The 23,368-nt window shown below is 39.7% G+C and overlaps 1 protein-coding gene across 1 annotated transcript in view; it reads left to right on the top strand.

Annotated features, from left to right (window-relative positions):
* MORC1 (MORC family CW-type zinc finger 1) overlaps positions 1–23,368 on the top strand; it is a 179,351-nt gene that overhangs the window by 143,269 nt on the left and 12,714 nt on the right. The window contains exons 21-24 of the mRNA XM_060009873.1: positions 9,111–9,180; positions 11,301–11,367; positions 14,621–14,764; positions 22,924–23,011. Coding sequence (XP_059865856.1) covers positions 9,111–9,180; positions 11,301–11,367; positions 14,621–14,764; positions 22,924–23,011 — 369 coding nt within the window. The remainder of the gene's footprint in view (positions 1–9,110; positions 9,181–11,300; positions 11,368–14,620; positions 14,765–22,923; positions 23,012–23,368) is intronic.

Genomic DNA, 23,368 nt, shown 5'->3' with positions numbered 1-23,368 from the left:
GTTAGCCCATTTCTGACCTTATTCACTCCAAATCTGACCTACACAGTAATGTTCTTTTGTGCTCAATATCTGACTCTTTTCTTTCCAGTCAACCTAGAATCACATAGGCACCATCAGGATCATCATCTCAGGGATGATTCCTGGGAAGGAGCGTCTTCTCCTTGCCCAAGATTATGAGTCTAATAATATGGCTGCGGTCATAACCATAGCACCAACCCCTCCCATGAGCTGGTGTCTCCTGACCCTTGGCATCCAGAAAATCCTATTATTTCCCATCTTCCAGCTCAAAACACATGCCCTGCCCTCTCTTTTAATGAATACTGGATGTTCTGAACTGTTTCTGTCTCAAGCATTTACAAACCCATGTGTAAAGTTCAAATATGTCCCAGTTAACCCCAGATGGGGAGGAAGTAGAAATTCTTTTCTGCACCCCTTACAGATGTCAGGGGAATCAACATCTAAGTGAAGCTTGCTACAGCTCTGTTTTACTGGAGCAATGCCCTGTGGTACTGTTGTAATTAAGGGTTTTTCTAAGTTCAATTAAAAACTCCTTGTGCACTGCTATGTGATAAATTGGCACTTCAACTTTACTCCAGGCAAAAATTTGACATATGAGCTCCATAGGACCCCAGTGCCCCTCAGAGTAATGCAATCTGATCAGCTGTCACTGTACCATGCTTAATAGAAGCAATAAAAATAAAAATGAAGCAATGGGACTAGATTCCCAAGCATCTTGTCAAAGAGGTAAGCAGTCTCAAGTTATGTCACCAGTTGAGATGTAAGAAATGACTATACAGAATAGACATCCTAGAGGATCTATTCTGAAAGGTGACTGGGAAAATTAGGTTGCCAAACCACAGCAGATGGTCAGGCAAGCAGATGATCAATTGGGAGAATGCTTCAAAATGCAGGAACACCAGGGGAATAAAATTACCAATGCCAACAGTAAGTTAGAGAAATTGAGCAGGAAAAATATTCTGAGATGTTAAGTCAGACTGATGGAAGTACTAACTTTTTCTTACACATGGGCATGCTTTTGTTCATCTTGGTGGAGCATGTACTCCAAGTTGGCATTATGCAGATGTTCTGACTCTCATATGAAGGAACATTTACCTTTTTCCTATGCTAGTATTTGTTGTTTTTCCATATTTTATAATAACCTTCTTTCAGTTTCTGCTCTGAATATCAGTTGCTAAGGCAGTGAAAGAACATCTATGGGTGTGGTTATTTTAAGTCAGGTTGGACCTGCCTGTTTAATAACTAGGAACCATACTACCTTTTTGGTTGGACTGGCTTTGCCCCTTTTGTCCTCTGTGGTCATTTAGGTCTTTTTGCCTCTCACCTGGCCTCAGGAGCAGACTGGCAGATGGATTCATTTCATTTTCCCAATCTTCAGACATTTAAAAAACTCAACGGCCAGATCACCACTGACAGATGTATTTTAAGAGTTTGGCAATGGAGTCTCTGGGGTTTACTCTGAAAGGTGTAACCTCCAGCATATAGTCCAGAGTGTGATACTTTCTGGGGCTGAAGAAAGATTGATGAATAAAGGAATGAATGGATGGAACCATCTTCCTGTTTGGGCATGAGCTAATAATCCTTTACCAACTACATCTGGTTAGCTCTTTAGGGCATCTTTCAAAAGAAGGTGATGCCAGCTCAGGAAAGGCATCAACCCACTCTGAATCCCTGGGGTCATTGATGGGGCCTCTGTGGTATGTTACAAAAGCTGAGGAATGTCTGGAAGAGTTGATGAGTTTCCAATGTCTAGGTTTATGTTCTATGATAGCCAAAAAAAAAAAAAAAAAAAAACCCAAACTCCCAAACAAACAAACAGACAAACAAAAAACAACAGTAAGTACCCTGTTTTGGCATCACTACTATATAACAATGAAAGTGAAAAGGTGGCTCAGTAATCCAAAAGAGGTGAAGAAAGAAGAAAAGCAAATAACCTGCATAGTCAGTACCTAAATCAGCTGCATCCACCCTAAATAGGCAAATTTTTCTGACTCCTCTAACAGAAATTTTTTTTTAAATGGGAAACTGCATTGATATTGCAATAACATGATTTCTGATGATTAAAGTTGCCTTAATTTCAAAAGCAAGACATTTATTAGTCAGTTTTCCTGGGTGATGATGTTACCATTGCCTCTATATGAACCTGTATAGTCCTGTGATTGTTGCTAACAGTATCAGAACTTTCACAGTCCCGTGATTGTTGCTAACAGTATCAGAACTTTCACAGACAGAGCCACCCCCTTATGAGCTATAAACCAGAGCTGCCCCAAGGGCTTTGGAGGAAGAATTGTCTATACTCACCCTCCATAGCATCATCCATCAACTCACCAACAGACTTACAGACACAAAGACAGTATGTGATACCTCCCCTGACTTATGAAAGGAAAATCTCCTGGGCAATTTATAATGAATCTAAATACTCAAGTGCTAGTGTGTGAACTACCAGGAACCATGCACCAATTCAAGACACATTTACTGAACAGGACTATGTTAGAGATTTTGAAGGACACCAAAAAAAACACCATGATCTCTTCTCTAAAGGAGCAGAAAAATTGGAAGACAATTCTACAAAACCATGAGTTAGCATTATTTTATGGAAAGCAGACAGGCTCTGAACTCTGACAGATTGACCCAGGTTCACATTCAGACCTGCATGCCACATGTCAGTTGTATCAACTTATGGTCTTCTGTTTTCTTTTCTGTAGAAGGGGAATAATAATATTACTGACTCTCAAGGTTATTATGAGAATTAATGGGATGATTTGTGACAGAATGAAAATAATTCCTTGTGTTACAAGAAACAGTTTTTTAAAGATTTTTTTTGATGTGAATCATTTTTTAAAAGTCTTTATTGAATTTGTTACCACATTGCTTCTGTTTTATGTTTTGTTTTTTTGGCCACGAGGCATGTGGGATCTTAGCTCCCTGACCAGGGATCGAGCCCACACCCCCTGCATTGGAAGGTGAAGTCTTAACCACTGGACCCGCCAGGGAAGTCCCCAGAAAAAAAGTTTTTAAAACACACCTTTGTAATTCCAAAGAAGGAAAATTCAGCTTTGGGTAGGCCAGGAGATGGGAGTAAAGAATGAAAATTGGGAGAGTGACATTGCTTTGTGGAAGAAAAGGTAGAGCTAGAGAGTGACCCTGTGTTTGTGGGAAGGGGTGGGAGGAAGGAGAAAGGATGTAATCACACAAGCAGAAAAACACTGGTGCTGCAGAATCGGAGAGTCTGGAGGGGAAGGTTTGTAGAGAGAGATGAGTAGGCTAACAATTGACGAAGTAAAGTAGACCTGCTTTATGGTAATTTTAAGCTGATTTTTGCCTTGTGTAACTATTTCCTCCATTTCTCAACACAATTTTCAGTAAAATCTGTATATTTATTAATGCTTTGTACAGTTGGATTTCTTTTTGGGAGGTGGACCCAAGTGTTGAATTCTGTTTTGAAGTGTCATGGCAAGAATCAAGGCTACTACAGGATCCCAGTCTTATCTGGATCCCGTAGATATGAGGGTTGGCTATTAAAAATAATTAAAACTCTTTGTAATTTACTGTTAATACTTTTTCAGAGAAAGGAAGAAATCAGCATGTGCTAGAGTAAATAAAATAGACATTTTGGAAAGAGTATGACTTATACTTGTCTTAAAAAGTGGGAAAGACATAAGAAAAGGAGGAAAGAATGTATTTCAGGTAGAGAGAACTATGTGGGCAAAGGTATGGAGGCAGAAGTCTACCTAGTGGTTACAGGGAATTCTGAATAGAACTTTTTGGTTATTATAGAGAATGTTTATTAATATTTCCAGATATCTTAGAATCACATTGAGAAGAGTTTTGAATACCAGAAAAGGGTTTGTACTTGAGGGAGAAAGTAGTCAGGACCTGTAGGCAAGTTTTGAGAAGGAACGTTTAATCATGGAGATTTTGTCTAAAGAATTAATTTTTTGTGTTATGAAAATGTTGTGATAATGAAGCAGTACTGGAAAGAGGAGAAACTGAAGACCAAAAAACCAAGTAGGTTGCTGCTGCCTGGAGATTGTAGTACAAGAAGACAAGGAAAAGTGAAACATCTTGAAGGAAAATAGCACAACTTGGAAAGGCATATGGTAGACTAAACAGTGACAGCAGTTTTGAGATGGCACAGTCTGGAATGAAAATGTTATTATAAATAGAAAGAGGACTTGACCAGAGGAATCTAAGTGGGCAAAGGTGAGACTGAGGATTTGAAGTTCAGCAAGACATTCAAGGGTAAGTGTCCTGAAGTCAGTTGGAAATAACTGGGGCACAGATGAGAAGTTAGGGTTGATGATGCTGGGAAGCCATTGTTTGCGTAAGGGTGATAATTTAACCCCCTGAAATTTTCTTTGAGGGAAAATTTTCTTTGAGGGAAAAATAATAATTACCCAGGAAGAGTTGGGACACAGAAGATTATCAAAATCAAGAGAGGAAAGAATTCCAAGGGACTTCTTCATGCTTCCCCATCTCAGTAAATAATACCATCACTCACAGTTGCTCAGGCCGACACCTGAATTTCTCTCCTTTCACACCCTGCACTAAAGCCATCAGCCAATCTTGCTGAATCAACCTTCAAACACATACTCTGTTCTACCCCCTCCACAGCTACCCACCTGGCCAATTCACTAACATTTCTTACCAGGATTATAGCAGTAGCCCTATAAATGATTCCACTGCTTTTGGCCTCCACAGTCTAAAAATCTGAGTATCCCATCCAAAATATAAGTCAGATTATGCTATTCTCCTACTTAGAACCCTCCACTGGCTTCTTTTTTTAAAATTTTATTGAAGTATAATTGAGTTACAATGTTGTATTAATTTCTTTGGTACAGCAAAGTGACTTAGTTATACATATATACGTATATTCTTCGTTTTTTAATTTATTTATTTAATTTATTTATTTTTAGATGTGTTGGGTCTTCGTTGCTGTGTGCAGGCTTTCTCTAGTTGTGGCAAGCGGGGGCTACTCCTTTATGTGGTGCACGGGCTCTAGGCACGTGGGCTTCAGTAGTTGTGGCTCGCGGACTCAGTAGTTGTGGCTCGCGGGCTCTAGAGTGCAGGTTCAGTAGTTGTGGCACACGGGCTTGGTTGCTCCGTGGCATGTGGGACCTTCCTGAACCAGGGCTCAAAGCTGTGTCCCCTGCATTGGCAGGCAGATTCTTAACCACTGCACCACCAGGGAAGCCCCCCATGTATTCTTTTTCATATTCTTTTCCATTATGGTTTGTCACAGGGTATTGAATATAGTCCCCTGTGCTATACAATAGGCTCTTGTTGTTTAAGGAACCTCCATACTGTTCTCCATAGTGGCTGTGACAATTTACATTCCCACCAACAGTGTAAGAGGTGAACCCTCCAATGGCTTCTGCTCACACTTAGAATGAAATATAGTGCCCTCCAAGGCCCTACATGACCTGGCCTGACTTCCTTGCTGTCCTCACTGCCTATAATTCATTCCTTCTCTCACTCCGCTGTAGTTACCCTCACCTTCCTTGGCCTCCAGCACCCTAAGCTTATTTTTCCTTCACAGCCTCTTCCTTTGTTGTTCATAATGCCTGGACTCCACTACTTCCTACCCCCAGCAACATACGTGGATTTTCTTGACTTGCGTTTCAACTTTCTTTTATTCTGTGAGTGTATGGAGCATCAGTTACTGTCCTAGACATTGGGGATACAGCAGGAAAAAATTAGGCGCTACTCCCTGTCTTCATGGTGCTTCCATTCTAGTGGGGAAATCAGACAATAGACAAGATAAATAAGGAAAATATGTTGCATGGTAGGCAATTGTAAGTGCTAAGGAGAGAAATAGAGCAGAGTTAAGGGGACAGGAAGTGTCAGTGTGGGTGTGGTGAGAGTGAGAGCAATTTTATATAGAGGGGACAAGCAAGGCCCAATTGAGGGGAGATGCTTGAGGAAAGACTAGAAAAAAGTTGAGGGGAATAAACAAATCAACAGCAACTCAAAGACCTGGAGAAAGGAGGGTGTAGATGATTACAGTGACCCCAGAGAGGTAGTTGGGTAACCCAGGTCATTCTCCTTCTCTTACCTGTGATATTTTTCTTCAGAGAACTTATATTATTACATATCCATCTTTTTATTTAATATCTTTCTCCCTCACTAGAAAATAAGCTCCATAGTCTTCATCATAACAGTGTCTGACTCAAACTGGGAACTCAGTTTTACTGAACAAATTAATGAACAAAAGGGAGGCGCCTAGAACATAATGTTAACCATGGAAGAGTGAAAACAGGAAGGGCCTTTGAACTTGGCAGGAGGGCAAGAACTGGTAGCCTTTATGGGTCCTTGATAAAATGTTTGGGGTCGGTGTGGAGGGGCAAAGAAGCAGAAGGAAAGAAGCCAGACAAAGTGTTATCAACCAGTTCTTAAGCTTCCTTAATGCGGGTTGAATGAGAAAAGTGTTACACAGTTGACTATGCTATGCTCTTTTTCCTCTCTCTAACTTATTTATGATTTATTTATCCTCTTAAATAGATACTTCACAAAATTGAGCATGTGGTATTATGCTGATCCTTTGCATGCCTTGGAGAATTGACAAATCCCACTCTACTCATTGTTAACATAATTTTAATTAAGGTATCTAAAACTCCTTGTTAAGACTTAACTGTAATCTCATTTACTGTGTGGGAAGTATTATCTATTCCATGACCGAAGTAAAGTCTTAGGAAAGCGATATCCTCAAACTGCAGAGTATGAGACACAGTTAAGCCTAAGTGGCTGGAGAGCATTTCTATACTGAAATGAAGTCATATATGTGAAAGAGCTTCACAAGTATCAAAATACGCAAATAGTGTCATTGAAAAGACAACTGCATGTTTTCTTGTCTCAGCTTGAAAAAATCCAGACCTTCAAAGCCGCAAGTACATTGTAAAAAAAAGGCGGCATCCTATGAACTCAGATATTTACACAGTGTCATTTAAAAGGAAATACTGTAGGCTGTGAATTGTTTATCCAAAATATTTTAAACATTACTATGCCAAAGAATAAAGGAAATAAAAGAAAGGAAAAGAAAAGAAGGAAATCTCTCCTGCAATAGAGACGGTAAAGCCTCGTGTAAGTAACACTTTTGGGGTGAGGGGACCATATCTGACCCTCATGGAAACAGCCCTCACACGGCAGAGCTCAAAGCAGAGAACCAAACAATAAAATGCAAAAATAATTTCAAGAGGCTGTGTTAATAATACCGCCACCAGGAGTTCCCTGCTGGGAGTGCTGTCATTTTTGTTAAGCTTGGATACTTTTATCTTGTCTGATTTCCATCATAAGGAGAAGTTACCAAAGAAAATGAACACATCCTGAGTAGGATCATCATAGATTATTACAAAGTGGTTATTACTAAAGGCGTTAAGTAGTTCTTCTCATGAGCTTATCTTGTGGTTGCTGTTAACTGTGGTAGGAAATAGTCTATGCTGCCTATAAACTGGTCAAAAAATATTCCCTTCAAAGGGAAGACACAAAGTATGGAGCTTTTCCTTACATATCAACACATCAGGAGAAAACTTTAGATTTTATGTTACATCAGAAATAAATAAGATACCATTTTAAAGTCATTTTGCAAAATGAACTTTAAAAATATATGCATTTCTGTCCTGCGACTTGCGGACACAGGGAGGGGGAGGTAAGCTGGGATGAAGTGAGAGAGTAGCATTAACATGTATACACTACCAAATGTAAGATGGATAGCTAGTGGGAAGTAGCTGCATCGCACAGGGAGATCAGCTTGGTGCCTTGTGACCACCTAGTGGGGTGGGATAGGAAGGGTGGGAGGGAAACACAAGAGGGAGGGGATATGGGGATATATGTATACATATAGCTGATTCACTTTGTTATACAGCAGAAACTAACACAACATTGTAAAGCAATTATACACCAATAAAGATGTTAAAAAAAAATATATGCATTTTATTTACTTCCTGGGGCATGAATTTATTTACAGTATAAGAATAAAAGGGCTTCCCTGGTGGCGCAGTGGTTGAGAGTCCACCTACCGATGCAGGGGACACGGGTTCGTGCCCCGGTCTGGGAGGATCCCACATGCCGCGGAGTGGCTGGGCCCGTGAGCCATGGCCATTGAGCCTGTGCGTCCGGAGCCTGTGCTGCGCAACGGGAGAGGCCACAACAGTGAGAGGCCCGCGTACCGCAAAAAAAAAAAAAGAATAAAAATATTTTGAAATGGACCAAAGTAACTTAGAATCAGTTTTTTTTATTTCCCCCTACCTACAAGGCTTGCTTTCTCTTAATTTGGATAAAATAGAAAATGACAGTGATGGACGGCCTCTCAGTTCTTTCGTTACTAGGTTACGTGTGTGTCCATTTAACCTGCTTCCTGACAGAGCACAGTTTCCAGAATGCCGTGTAAAATATATGCCTTTGTTTCCTGGGAGGGGAGAAAAGGAAGGTTGATAGCCTCCCCATCCCACATTTGTTTAGCAGTTTAGAGGGGGCATTGAAAGGCGAAGGATACACACAATGGGTAAGCTCCAGAAAACTGAGAGCTGTACACCTCACACCAGGTGATGGAGTCAGGAGCCCAGTGTGTCTCAGCACGTGTTCAGGGGTCTTCAGATCAAGGAGCAGACAGAGCTTTTGCTTTACCCCCGTCTTCTTCAGATTCCTTTTTTTTACTGCCTTTGCCCCACCTTCTCAGACACTTAAAAATACGTGAAAGGAGCTTCTGGATCTGTTTTCTTGGGTGGCATAAACAAACTCCATCTGTCTCTCTCTCTCTCTCTCTCTCTCTCTCTCTCTCTCTCTGTCTCTCTGATCTAAAGAAGCGCATTCCCAAAATGTAAGTTTTCTATGCAAATATTGGTAGAAATGTAAAAATCCCACTAAAGAAATGATAGACATAAACATGACAATTATAATGCAACCATCCTTGAGCTGCATTCCAGTATAATTTTTGACAACACGTATGTTTGTCTCCCTTCAGAACATGTTCCTAAACTGTCCTGGCAACCTTATGGTCTCTCTCTGATATGGGCATTGATGTTCAAGGTCAGTTCTGCACCTTACTATATGTCCTTTGTTTTTGTACAGCTTTAAATACGGAGCTTGTTTTTCAGGTTTTAGATAAAAGTAACCCTGATGTTTCACTGAGACAAGAAGAAAAGGAAGTTTCTCTTATGAATAAAGGTAAAAAAAGAATTCAGTTTACATATGTTAGCTGTAACGTCTTGAGTCTTTTTCAGTATGACTTATGCGACATATCTTATGTAGGATATAGATCAGAAGTTTGGTAGCAGTTCGGATTTTAAAAAATTAAATCTGTTTTTCCAATAGTGGGAGGAGAGGTGGGTAGAGAGTGACCTGCCAACCTCACACATTTTGGAGGGGCAGGGGGACACTTCCTGCCTGAGCGCACTTTCCCCAGTACTACTCACTGCCTGAAATTCCAACAGTGGACATCTGTCACCCCCTCATTGAATTCTACTTAGAAATTTGCTGACGACTGATATCAGGCCTATAATTTTCAGAAACTGTTTTTGAATATTACGATGACATTCCTCTGTTTTCAGTCATTTTAGTTCTTTCCCTATTTTGCATGATTCCTCTGAGATCACTAAGAATAGTTCAACAAACGCATTTATTAGTTCCTTCATGTCCGTGGGATGTAATTTGTCTTAGGTGAGAGACTTGAGCTTCTTTTAAGCCTAAAGTTGCCATCTGATAATATTCAATCTAAAGACAATTTCCCTGCATAGAGAAGCTGGAAACAAGCTAGACTCAGAAAATTTTATTTTCTTAGTGTCCATTCATTATTATTAGTAGAATTCTTTTATTATGTGTTATATTATTATTATACCATTGTCTCCTTTATTGTAAAATTATACCATTGGGCCTAAGCAGCAGGACCATTCTTTTCATTGTCATCTTCTTATTTTGAAATAAGTTTTAAAGCCTTTCTTAGTCTCCTAAACAGGTCTCAGTTCATTTTGACTCCATAATTTCCAGTTGTTTTTGTGTCGATCCATGCCATCATTTCGTGTTCACTCTTGGTTGTAAGCTCTCCCTTCTTTTATACTTCATTGCTTAGGTAACCTAATCAGTCATTCATTCACATCTTTATATTTGAACCCATTAGTGAGGTCCATAAGAAATCACACTTTTTCTCTTTCATCATAACTAGGATAGTTAGCTATTCCACAATCAAGATTTCTTTTGTAAGGGTCTCTTAATTTTAAAGCCAGTCTTTTATAGAAGTTTCAAACTATTAACATGCCTTCAAGTATGTGCCTGTTGGATTTCCAAATGGTAATGAAAAAATTGTTAATACAATTTTGATCCTAAAATTAATATTTAATTTCAAATACTCCTCCTGGATTTGGAAGGAACGAATCGTGAAATATTTTCAAATGACTGTAGTTATGAATTAGTTGGCTAATGGGTTAAGAAATTTTACTTTGCATGCAGATCATGAGCAAAACCAACTGTGCCTGCAGTGCGCTTGGAAAACCTGTCTATTCTCTTTTATGTTTCCTTAGAGGAGTCAGGCAGGTCCTCAGCCATTTACTCACCATCCAAAACTTTCCTTGTCGCTGTCCTGTTCCCCTTGGCCTTCAGTGGCCCTAAACTTATTGGCAAGGGTTTACTTGGTGGGACAAGATCACAGTTATCAAAAAGAATTCTAGAGATATTAGCTGGAAGAAGAACACATTGACCTATTCCTTAACACGCTCCCCAAGACACTCTTGAAACCAGTCCGAGGAGATCAAAGCATTTCTGCTCTTCTATGGACTGTAAACAAAGCACTAACCTCCTTGAACCTCGGATTCTGAAGTTCCCTGAGTGAGATGAACTCGATGACTGTAGGTCGCTTTCTGCTTTAAAGTTCTGCTCTCTCCTAGAGGCACATTTCTGATTGGGATCTGTCAGGATGTCTTTGAACCTGAACTCAAAATGGAAGAGAGTAAGATACTGGGGGAAGACAAGTGGTTGTCTGGGTAGGGGCTGCTGAGAGAAGGGACACTGGACAGTTCCCATTAGTCATCCCGTGCACAGCAATAGCAAAAAATAAGCATCATTAAAAAGAAATTATAAAAAACAAGCTACAGAGGCTCTTGGATTCTTTATTAAGAGGTTATTATAAATCGCCTTAAGAACATATTGGTGCAGTTTTACAAAAGAGTGTTTGAATACAAAGCCAAATTATATACAAGTTGTTAATGAACTGCTAACACTTCTTTCAGTTCACTTCATTGTGTAATCACCAAAATGTGATTGACTTTCTTCATTTTGTCTATGTTCTTTTGAAGAAACACAGGAGTTGTGCAGTGATACTGCAGAAATAAAGAGAAACCCTTCATCACCTAACTGGGAAAGGTGAGTGTACTGCAATTATACAAATTCCAAGGGAGTACAATTATACTGTTGAAAAGTAATTATCAATGTTTAAATACAAGAAGAAAGAAAATAATAGCAACAAGCAAAGGCAATGAAGAGTGGAACCAGATTTTACAAAGGAGACAGGAAAGAATAGAATACACTAGATTTCTTACCCTTTTCCCAAACTTTTTCATTTTCTTTTGTGAGGATTTGGGAATTATGAAATGGAACAGGCTTAACTTCCCGCTCACAGAAAGCAACTAATTCAAATTATTGTAATATAGTCAAAGAACTAAAAATGTCACATATACGTATGACTGTGAAACCATGAGCTGATTTTTTGTGTGTGGCTCATTATCTTATTGCCATACATATGTGCAATAATCATCGTATGCTAGAATTTTCTTGACATAAGACTCTTGTCACTTTTAAATAGAAGCTGAATATTTTGGTTATCCAATAGAATGAAAAAAAAAAATGTTTTCAAGGAAACAGATTCTTATCCTCACGCTGCTCCAAATTTGTCTAAGCTGCTTTCCAAGCATTCAGACCCAGTGTTGCTGGGAAGAATCCTGTGTTCTTTTTGCAGAGGGGCAGACTGAGTTAAGTACAAGAAAAACAAAACAAAACCAAACCTAGGAGGAGCTGTTATTGTCCTGCACTTGCTGACTGAGTAGTCACTCTAACCCTCAAATCCCATCCCTCCACTCTTCCACTCAGAAGCCTTTCATAGCCCCACCACTTTTAAGACAAGGCAGAAACTCCTGAGCATGGCACAAGCCCCCTGTGCTCATGACTCCCAGGTTAGCTCCCACTTTGCTTCCCAGACTTTCAAAATTGCTTCCCGTTCTGTTATGTCACAAAATTCCACCTCTTTTTCCACACCACTTCCTGGGTTTGAATGCCCTCTTGTGTACTGGTCTGTTACCCTTTCATTCACGTCCCAGTTCAAGTGTTCTCTCCTTTGGGGGCCCCGATTCTCCTGGGCAGACTCAGGTGTTCACAGAGCCACAACTGCGGGGATCAGATTGCATCATAGTTCATTCAACTGCAGTAATTATTTGTTAAATACCAACCACGTTCTGACACACAGTGTGAACAACTCCTCACGTCATGTGGAATTGTTGTCTGAGTATCTGTCTTCCCTCTGCATGTGAGCTTCATGAAGGACAGGGCTCATATCTTTTCTTCTTTGTAACTCTGGCGTCTGACAGGTCTTCCCCGAACACTCCATCTAAAATAGCCCACCCCGCTTCCTGATAACGCACACCTTCAAATTGTATCATCCCACTGCATTTCTTTCAGAGCCTTTATTATTATTTTAAAGTATCTTATTCAATTATCTATTTCTTTTAACACTTTACATTCTAGCTTTCTTATTTTCTGTATTTTCACTTGAAACTAACTCACTCCACAAGAACAGGGGCTATCTTACTCACCGCTGTGTCCTTAGTGTCCAGAATAGCACCTGCCTCAGAGTTGGCACTCTATAATATTTGTTGATTGAATAAATGATGTAATTTCCCCCCCAGTGCTGTTGTTAGGTCATTTTATGGACGATGCGTTAACCTAAAGTTATTTATTAAAATTTGAGTTGAAATTTAAAATCCATCCAAAAACTAAAACATGTTTTTTTGCCTGTGTGTGTATTATTTCATATATTACTTTTAGACTTTTATGACCTTGTGTTTTTTAAAAATAATCTTTGAGTCATAACTACAATATGAATGTTAGAACTATTATCCAATTAAAACAATCTTAATTGGAGAATCTTATCAAATTCATTAGTAGTGGTAGTAATAATGGAGATGATTATAATAACATTGATAACTAGGTACTGTCTGCTGAGCACTTACTGTTAGTAGGCATTGAGCTAAATTCTGTGTATGTATTATGTAATCCTCAGCACAGCTCTGTGAGGCAGGCACTATTATTATTTGGCAGAAGAAGAAACAAAGGTTCAGGGAGGGATCTCTGTGCTCTGGTGTAGTGCATTTTACCCTCCACCTCCCACCCCAGCACGAATTTCCAGCATCCCAAAAATGGTAAAAAAAAAAAAAAGAAAATTTAAATTTAAGGACTTCTTTAATAAAATTTCAGCATAAAAGAGGTTATAATTAATAGGCTTCAGACATTGTGTGAGTGTTCTTTAACAGACAATTAAGCATTAGTTATAACACAGTGTTCTTAATCTTATATAAAGTATCAGCTGAAGTTAGGCAGTATAATTACTGACAAAGAACTGTTGACAGTAGAAACATGTTCCATTTGATATAAGCTATTACCCAATTTTTTAAAAAAGGTCCATACATTGTAAACATAGGAAACTCTCTAGAGTTGCGGTCTTAATTCATGGACGTTAGCATGAAGGGATTACTAAAATCTCCTTTTCACTTGACAAATAAGACCCTACGTGATCTGGCCCCCACCTGCCTACCCAGCTTCGCCTCCCGTATCGCGTGTCCCCCAGCCCTCCTGAGCTTTTTTGTTCCCCCGGTACTGAAAGCCTTGGGGCTCATTAACACACTACACACTACTTTTTGCATCCTCATTGTGAGCTCTTCTCCACGCTGCAGCCAGTTATCTTTTTAAAACATGTATCAATCAGCTCACCTCACTCCCATGGAAGAAACCCTCCAATGGTAGCACCTGCTCTGCTTAAAATAAACTCCAGTCCCCACCCCATGGCCAGTGCCTCTCACCTCCTCTCTCTGCCTCTTCTTCCTGTGCACTCCCCCCCTGCAGCCCTGGCCTTCTCGTGTATCTCTCAACAGCCCTACCTTGTTTCTCCCCCAGGAGCATTACACTCCACCTGGAATGCTCTCCTTCCACCAGATCTTGACTACATATTTCTTTCAGCTGACTTTGCTTTATTTCTGGACCTACCTTCTGTACTTACCTTCCCCCAGGCTAAAGTAGAACTTGGGTTTAAAAGCCTCTTTCAGCAAATAAGAGACAAATGGTATATGACTACTGTTATTAAGAATAAATTACTGCCAATTCTATTTAATTGGGGCTACCCAAAAACCTTGAAACAAGATTTGTCAGGAATAAATAGTAATTCTTATACCTGAGAATTGATTTTATATAACTACATAAATGACAGTTTTCAGCATTACATCTATGTCCTAGCTTTCATTTTTTGCGTATTAACATCTCATTTGTTGTGTATTAATATTTCTGAATTTATTAGTATCTAATGTGATTTCTACTTAGAAACTATAAACCTTGGCTTGTTTTTGCCCAGTAGGCCAGTGGAAGATTTAAATTCAAGTTCTGGATATGAAGCCAGCGTGTCTGTGAGGGGTGGTTGTAAAGTTGCTTCTTCACTGACAACATCTTCTCAAAGCACATCTGTCAAGGAAACAGTAAGAAAACTGACATCTAATTTAAGGTAAAAATACTTACTAGCATATTTCTACATATGCTTTGTTGAATTTTCTAAGCAGTGACAATTCCTGATATTCTTTTCTCTGTTGGGTGGTGATATTATTGAGAAAATTCAATAAAATGACTTTATGACTTGTCTCCTAACTGCACTGATTTAGATATAACGTGGGTGACATGTCTTTTGAAAGAGAACTGTTGTCACTAACTGCCCTCTTGTTACATGGTCCAGCAATATGGTGGATGTTAATCCTCTCTCCAGTGTAATAAAGAACCAGGATTTGTAAGGATAGAAGACAGGACAGAAGGGGCTTTTAAAAACAGATGAATGGTAGTGTATATATGTCCATGCCACTATCTCACTTCGTCCTAGCTTACCCTTCCCCCTCCCCATGTCCTTAAGTCCATTCTCTACATCTGCGTCTTTATTCCTGTCCTGTCCCTAGGTTCTTCAGAACCATTTTTTTTTTTTAGAGTCCATATATATGTGTTAGCATATGGTATTTTTTTTTCCCTTTCTGACTTACTGCACTCTGTATGACAGTGGGAAGCAGCCGCATAGCACAGGGAGATCAGCTCAGTGCTTTGTGTCCACCTAGAGGGGTGGGATAGGGAGGGTGGGAGGGAGACGCAAGAGGGAGGAGACATGGGGATATATGTATATGTATAGCTGATTCACTTTGTTATAAAGCAGAAACTAACACACCATTGTAAAGCAATGATGCTCCAATAAAGATGTTAAAAAAAAAACAAAAACAAAAACAAATAGGGGCCATTTATAATGAACGGGGCAAAAAAAAAAAAGAATTCTTACTGAATTTCTTCCTTCCTTCCTTCTTCCCTCCCTCCCTTTCTTTCCGTTCTTTCTCTTTTTTTTTTTTTTTTACTGCCTCACGAAGACCCTCATGACATTATGGCCTTCTAGAAAGTCTCTTTTTGTAGCTTTAGATACTGAACTTATTGAGAGAAACTGAGTTGTACTTTTTGGTTCAGTGTACAATCTTAACATTTGTGGGCATGGTTAATGAGGGGTTTAAATGTCTGGATCTCAGTTCTCAAAGGATGGAGACAGGGAGGGGGTAAAGTCCAAGGTTCAGAGTTTTTCCAGGTAGGGACCAATGATAGGAGAGGGCTTTACAGTCAAGCCAAAGAAGTTAGTGTACAGAAGAGTGCTCTCAAATAGGTGTCATATGAGCGGGTGGGGGACAGTAGCAGAAGCACCACTAAATTAGTACAGCCAATTGGTTTGGCTGGGCTTCACAAGCTTTGAGGGGCCTGGGTGAGGTAAGAGGCTTTCAGCAGAGGGAAATACAACATGCTCTAGCTGGAACAGTATTTTCCCTTAGGATGTTACTTTGACTTTCTGATCAGTGACTGACAAAATCTTCCTGAAGAAAGGAGTTGGCAAAGGATAGAAACAGGAAGGAAGAGAAAGTTAGAGGTGGGGCATATATATAGGGAGCTATGGCCCCTACGCAGGTCCAGGATAGGGTCTAGGTTCCTGTGTGTGACAGTAGACTGCAAACCACTGGAAGCCATGAATTGCATTCTGCAGTTGCCCTGGGCTTTATGGAAGTTTCTGTGTCTAGGGCTGCGGGGCTGTGCTTACATGGATGAGGGCCCCACCTACCATCCTTTAGGAACACACACCTAACATCCGTCCTGCCCTAGGAGAAAGGAGGATGCTCTTGTTATATTCAGGTGGATCCAACTTGGACTTTGCATCAGGACACATTTTCACTAATGACACTAGGGATCCAGAGACAAGTCACTGATCAAGGAGTGAAGCCAGAGTGCTGCATTCCTGAACAGTAAGTTCTGACTACCAGCTCTGCACAGTGTCTGGGTTGGCAAGCTTGCACGAGCCTGGGAACGGGACAGAAGCAAGCCAGACCTCAGGGTTGTACAAATATTATGAGGTTGAAAAGGCCGTTCGTCCAGTGATCTGGATGGATGTCAGTCTCATACTGCCATGGCCTACGGTATAGTCCCTAGAAAATGGGATTCTCCAACCATCTTCTTGCCTTCTATCAGTGTTCTTCTGGACGTAGTATGTAAGATCCTCATCCTTGATGTTGGGTAGGCTTAAATTTGAATCCTGGTTTCTTACTCACTAGTTCTGAGATTCAGGCATGTCAATTGGTCCCTAAGACATGGTAGTATGGAAAAAATTATATATCAGTATGCCTGTGTATATCTGAATAAATGTGTGCATATTATTAAAAAATGTATGGATATGACATGTCAATGACTGGGACATTGCTTCAAGTGAACCAGGCCTTCTTGATGATAATAATAGCCACTGTTTATGAGTCATTATTATATTTTACACAGTCACCTAAGTGCTTTGTATACATTAGCTCCTTAGACAAACTTACAAGGCTGGTATTATTTTTAATTTTTTTTTTTTAAAACGCTAAACTGAAAAAGAGAAACTAATAACACTCAAAATCACAAAGACAATTACACAGCTACTAAGGACAGGGCTCCCTGATTCGGAAGCTCTTGCTTTTAATCGCGGTGTAGATATATACTCACACATACATATGTACATACTTACGTATATACACACACACTTTTTGTAATGTTCACTACATATACCCACACACAGACACCCACACACGCTTTGCTACTCTCTGCACTATGAGCCTGGAGAGATTTGCCTGGTTGTGTTGCAGCAGAGTTTGGATGTACAACTGTGCATTATCATCTTCTTTATTTTTTCTTGGCTAATTTTTGTTCTGCCTCTAAGTGTATCATCATTATTCATTTTCATGAGTTACATGTGATCAAAAAGGAGATAATCTGATTGAGTGTACTAAGGCTTTAAGGTGCATCCACCTCTATAATTAGGCATCACTAGAAAATTTAAATTTCCCAGAAACCATCTCCCTAATGAACATGTAGAATCTTTAGTACTTGAAATCATCATACTGTTATCAACTGAACACTCTGAAAGCCAAATGAATTGATAAATAAGCTCCTTTCTGTACCAGCTTGAATTTTTTTGTGGTGATTGTTTTATAAAAATATTCAGTGGGAAAAGGATTGTACACAACACAAGGCTTTAACTGGAACAAAAGGAGCTCCTTTTGTTCCAATTTACCAATTTTACCAAATTTTACCAATTTTACCAATTTTTACCAATTTTACCAAATTTTACCAATTTTACCAAATTTTACCAATTTTCTCTTTTGCCTTTGGCAGCATGTCATATGTTTTCTCACATTTCACCAGTGAAAACAGATTTCTTGTCTTCTTTATGTTTTCTTCCCTGTACTGCACTATTCTATTGTCTGGTCCACATATTAGTCCTTGTGTTTACTAGACTTTAAATTCCTCCAGGCATGAAGATTGTGGCTGGCCATGTACAGTGTGGAGGGGACCATGTTCTTTACATTCACGATTGTTCACCAGACTTGCCTTGCTTGTCACAGATAAGAGAGCAGTCAGGCCCTTTGAAGTGTGTGGAGTGTTCCCTCCACTTGGTTCACTTTGAACATGACATCATCCTTATCCCTTCCTACACTGCTAAATGGGCCTCTTCTATTAGTTTCATGTTATAGATTAATAAAAAATAGTCGTTCTTATTATCCTTTTTTATCACCCGATTATGCTCAGTTTAACATTTTCCTATCTTGCATTATGTTTTGTTTTATGTGTATTAATTTATTTAATCCCCAAATGTAGTAACTCCTTTGAAAACAGATTGAATTTTCCACAGTGTCCAATGTGTATTAGTAGATTTTCAAAAATAATTTTAGTTAAATTGAAAGGGATTAATGTAAAAACCAGTGAATAGTACTACTGGATGTTAAAGTATTTTCAAATAATGGGGTGCAACTGAGTTGTGTGAATAAATCAGAGGTAAATAAGGTAAACTGAGATCCAGATTGTTAAATTTTACCAAATGGTCCTAAATATTGAAGCAGTATCAAATCTCAAATCACTTTCAACAATAATAATAATATTTTTTATGTACTTATATGTGCCAGGCACTGTCCTAAGGGCTCTGCATATGTTAACTCACTTAAACCTTACAACAACCCTATAAATAGATACTTTTATTATCCCCATTTTACAGATGAGAAAATTGAGGTATGCAGAGGTTAAGTAATTTGCCCAGCATTACATAACTCTTAAGTGGCAGAGCTGGGATTTAAACATTGGCAGTGTGGTCTCATAGTCCTTACTCACAAATGCTAACCTATAATGCCTTGTTTTAGTTTATCGTTGTATATGTAAACTCGATATAAGTCAGGCTTCATTTATTTCACCTCTACAAAAGTGCAAACATGCTTCATGTTATCTTAACTTTTAAAAATACCAAAAATAAATTTTAAAAAGAAAGTCACTTTTTACAGGTTGCTGCCAGTTACTGAAGCAAAAGAAAAGACCACAAAAAAAATAAAATAAAATTAGCATTTGAGGTCTATCAAAAACCAGGACCTGACTCCTGGTTTTAGAAAGTGGAGCCATGCCATTTCCATAGCCTTTCACTGGGTTGAAGGAGAGAGTTTCGCTCTACCTCAGGTAGGAGGCTTGCTCTTCTCCTTAGCCAAGACCAAGCTTATTATTAACTAGTTTACTCTTTAAAAAGAACAGCAGGATAACCAGGAACCTCTGTGTATCTCTGCTCATGTCTAGAAAGAGCAGAGTTATATTAATGCAAGAAAGATTTTTCTTAAGGAAAAATTACCCTGTTGAGAAAGGATATGACCATGGAATGAAAAGGAAATGGCCCTTAGCTGGAGCTTTTCAAAGCTTTGTCGTCATATATATATGGAGACAGAGCTGATTTAGTGTTGTAGCTCAGCTAGTTGAACTCTATAAAAATTCCCAACTCAAACTTGTAGATATGGATATGGTTTCTGTAGGAATTCAACTGAAATGGGCATTATAGCCGAGAACCTATTACAGTCCTGGGTGCAAACAATAGCTCTGGAAGATCTTCAGGTTACTTATTTCTTGAATCCCCAAGAAGAGAGATAATGTTAATAAAGACAAATTCCTGATTTTATTAGCAAGTTTGGGGTGGAACTATGAATAAAAGCTCCAAGGGAAGAAGGGGTGTTCTTGGTAAGAAAAGACTCCCCTTGAATGGTAGCACTTGGTTCTTGAGTCCCTCCAAAATACACAGTATCCATTTCGATACTCCAGACACCAGGTTATTCCTATAGTTCTGTGCTGAGCACATCGTTGAAGGACCTTTTGTGAATTAGAGGATCACTGTTTCTGTCTTAAAGGAAACCTGAAGTTTGAGGGTGGAGAGAAGTTTGATTATATATACCCTCCTCAGGAACAAAAGAAGGTGTCATTGAAGAATTGCATCGAAGAAAGGGACTCAAGACAATAAATGAAGGAATTTTTAAAGAGTTCTTAAGCATCTACATTCATCTCCCACATTTATGATTTTTGGTAGCTTACAGTTTTTAAGAGGATCTAACAGTTTTCCTGGATTAATTTTTCAGGAAAAGGAAAATGCGGAGGTCTGTGCGTTTGTGCCTAGAGACTACAGGAGCAGGATAATTTGTCTTCCTCTCCAGTCAGTCTCGTGGGACAGAATCCCCAAGGGAAGAGCCTTTTAGCAGAAGTGAGATGGAGGAGAGAGTACAAAGGTGGATACTAAGGTCTTGGAGGGAGAGGGGCAAAGGAGAGTACAGGTGGGCGTGGAGATGAGGATCCTTAACAATTAGGGAACCAGAGAGGTTCAAAATAGGAATAAGTCCTTAATCAAAGAGCTTCCATAGGGCTTCCCTGGTGGCGCAGTGGTTGAGAGTCCGCCTGCCGATGCAGGGGATGTGGGTTCGTGCCCCGGTCCAGGAGCATCCCACATGCCGTGGAGCAGCTGGGCCCGTGAGCCATGGCCGCTGAGCCTGCATGTCCAGAGCCTGTGCTCCGCAACGGGAGAGGCCACAACAGTGAGAGGCCCGTGTACCGCCAAAAAAAAAAAAAAAAAAAAGAGAGCTTCCATAAAGATGACATGAAGTTTTCTATATGAAGCCTATAGCAACACTTAGCACATTACCAGCACTTTATAAAGAATGGATGAATCTGACCAGGGTGCTCAATACCGTCAGAAAATACTCAGTTCCCCAACATGTAGTGCAGTTGGCCTGGCATTCTTCCTTCACAGGCTGTACCCCCCTGCCCCACACAGCTAGCTGACTCCTACTCTTCCTTTGGGGCTTCCCAAATACGAATTTGGGCCCCGCCTCTAGGTAGCCATGGTGCTGCATTCCCTTTCTAGCTTCTGTCACACTGTATTGGAATAGTTTTCTTCCTTGTCTGCGTTCCCTACTAGGCTGAATTCAGTGTAATAAGAATGTATTGGGTTCCTAGCATGGGGCACGATGCCAGGCTCTGGAAGGTGCACTAGATAAAGGCTTTGTTTTAGTAGCATTCAGGGAATGTCTGTGGAATTAATGAGCTTGAGGATATTGAGAAAATACAACATGATGAGCTACTTGTGACAAGTGATTCCAATAAAACCTTTACATAAGGTGTTTCACTTTAAAATAATCTCTCCTTCTCTCTGTGTGTCTTTGTCTCTTTACCTGTCTTTAGAAATAATAGTACACACGTGTGAGACATTATTCAGACTATAATGGTGTTTCATGTAAATTTTGATGTAGAGATTTCAGACTGAGAATCATCCAGAACTGATTCAGAGCTTTGTCTCTCCCCAACCTGCCCCTTCACCCTTTCCCACTCCCCACCAAATGCCACCACCTCCGAATATTTGTTTTTCTAGAAATACTTCCTTGGAAGATTGCTGATTAGCTCTAAATCTAAACCCCACAGAATTTATACCCACCATGAAAAGGACCAATACTCAGGACCAGTACAGGGGTTTCAACCCTGTATTGGAGGAAGGGAGGCTGGATTTAGGGGAGGAAGGAGGTGGTTTGTATTTAAAAATACCTCTCACCACTTCTCCTCCACAAAACCTACCGTAAACTTGACCACAGGCCTCCTTTCCCTGGGACTCCACTTGAAGCTTTTCTTTCTATGCCATCTGATTTCTGCTCAGCTCAAATACCCAGAAGCCCTTTCTCATCCTGCCTCTTCCCTACTCATCTTCTTACCAGCCAGGCAAATAATTCTGAGGACTGTGTGTGTGTGTGTGTGTTACATTTAATGTTGTGAAATGCTGAGGATTTTTAACTTTTTGGATTGAATCTCCTTAAAATTACAAATGAATATTGCCACAAATAATATAATTAAAATACTAGGAATGTAAATTATATAAGAGATAGCTGTCTTATCCTTTGTGTGCCATGTTATTTTATAATTGAAAAATTTTGTAAGTCCCTTGGGTAATATACATGAAGTTCTTGGAACACTTCAACATAAAACACTCTATATACTTTTAAGATGTGGTAACTGTAAATTTCTAGATTTCATATTCTCCCAGGAGTGAAATGTATGTCATCTAGGGGATTAATCCTAGAAAAGCCATCACACTAGAAGGGTGGGGTGCTCCTGCCTTTTGACAAAAGGAAGCACCTGTCAGAACAATGCTGTCTGGAAAGAGCAGGGTCCATGTATGATTTCTAGGGGTAGTCCCGGAGGCCCCGGTGAAAGAATTACTCCGAAGAGTTAAGTTCTTTGGTTTTCTTAGGGAAAAAGTCAGTAAGCCTGTAGTCAGCCTCTTTTCCTCCGGGAATTTTGCAATGCTGACTTAGCTCTCTGCCAAGGAGAAATTCAGGTAGGTGCAAGGCTTTCCTGGACTGCTTGGTTATGCATGGGCATTGTGAGCTCACGCTTGCTTGCTTTAATAAACATTTTATTTTAAGATAAATGTACAGAGATATCCCCTGTACCCTTTACCCAGTTTCTCCCAATGGTAACATTTTGCAAAACTATAGAACAATATGGAAATTAGGATATTGACGTTGACACAGTCAAGATACAGAAGACTTCCATCACCACAAGGATTCTTCCTGTTGCCCTTTTATAGCCATGGCCTCCTCCCTCTCCCCAGTCAATGCCTTTTGAAGAACACTTTGATGCCACTTATAAAAACAAACTACTTGGCAGGCACAAATGTTCGTCTTTGCCAAGGTATTTAACAAAACCCAGGAGATAGAGCCAGTTCAGACACATGAGCGCTGCATCTCTTTTCCTGGTGTATTCTCATCTCTGCTGTGCTTATATTCCTAGGGAGATTCTTCTGTATTTTTTCCCTGAGTATTGTCTACCATCAGAATTTGGCCACACGTCTCTGGAGGAACTTACAGCAAGTTTGGAGGCAAGCTGACTTTTTTTGAACTTTGAGGGAATGACAGAACACCCTGAATTGAATCTTCAGTGAAGAAAAATGTAAAGGGTTACCAATGAGAGGACCTAGAATAGCTTAAGTGAATGACGATGGGGATCTTTGTACTAAGTGGGTAACTCGGAATTAAAACTGCATGGGAAACCAGCATGGCCAAGGTTTAAGTAAACTCTGGGAAGATCGTACAAACTGAGAGTAGTCAGTCTCTGAGATGAAAAGACACGATATAGTCCTTAACTTCTCTCCCTGCACCAAAAATAGTTCCGATCCCTTAGATACACTTCCTCAGCTACCTTTTATGAGGAACTGAGGTGAAGATTGGGTTAGAAT

Source organism: Delphinus delphis, chromosome 4, assembly GCF_949987515.2.
Source record: "Delphinus delphis chromosome 4, mDelDel1.2, whole genome shotgun sequence".
Lineage (NCBI taxonomy): Eukaryota > Metazoa > Chordata > Mammalia > Artiodactyla > Delphinidae > Delphinus > Delphinus delphis.
Note: the sequence above shows the minus strand (reverse complement) of the source record. Positions and strands in the feature narration are given on the sequence as shown.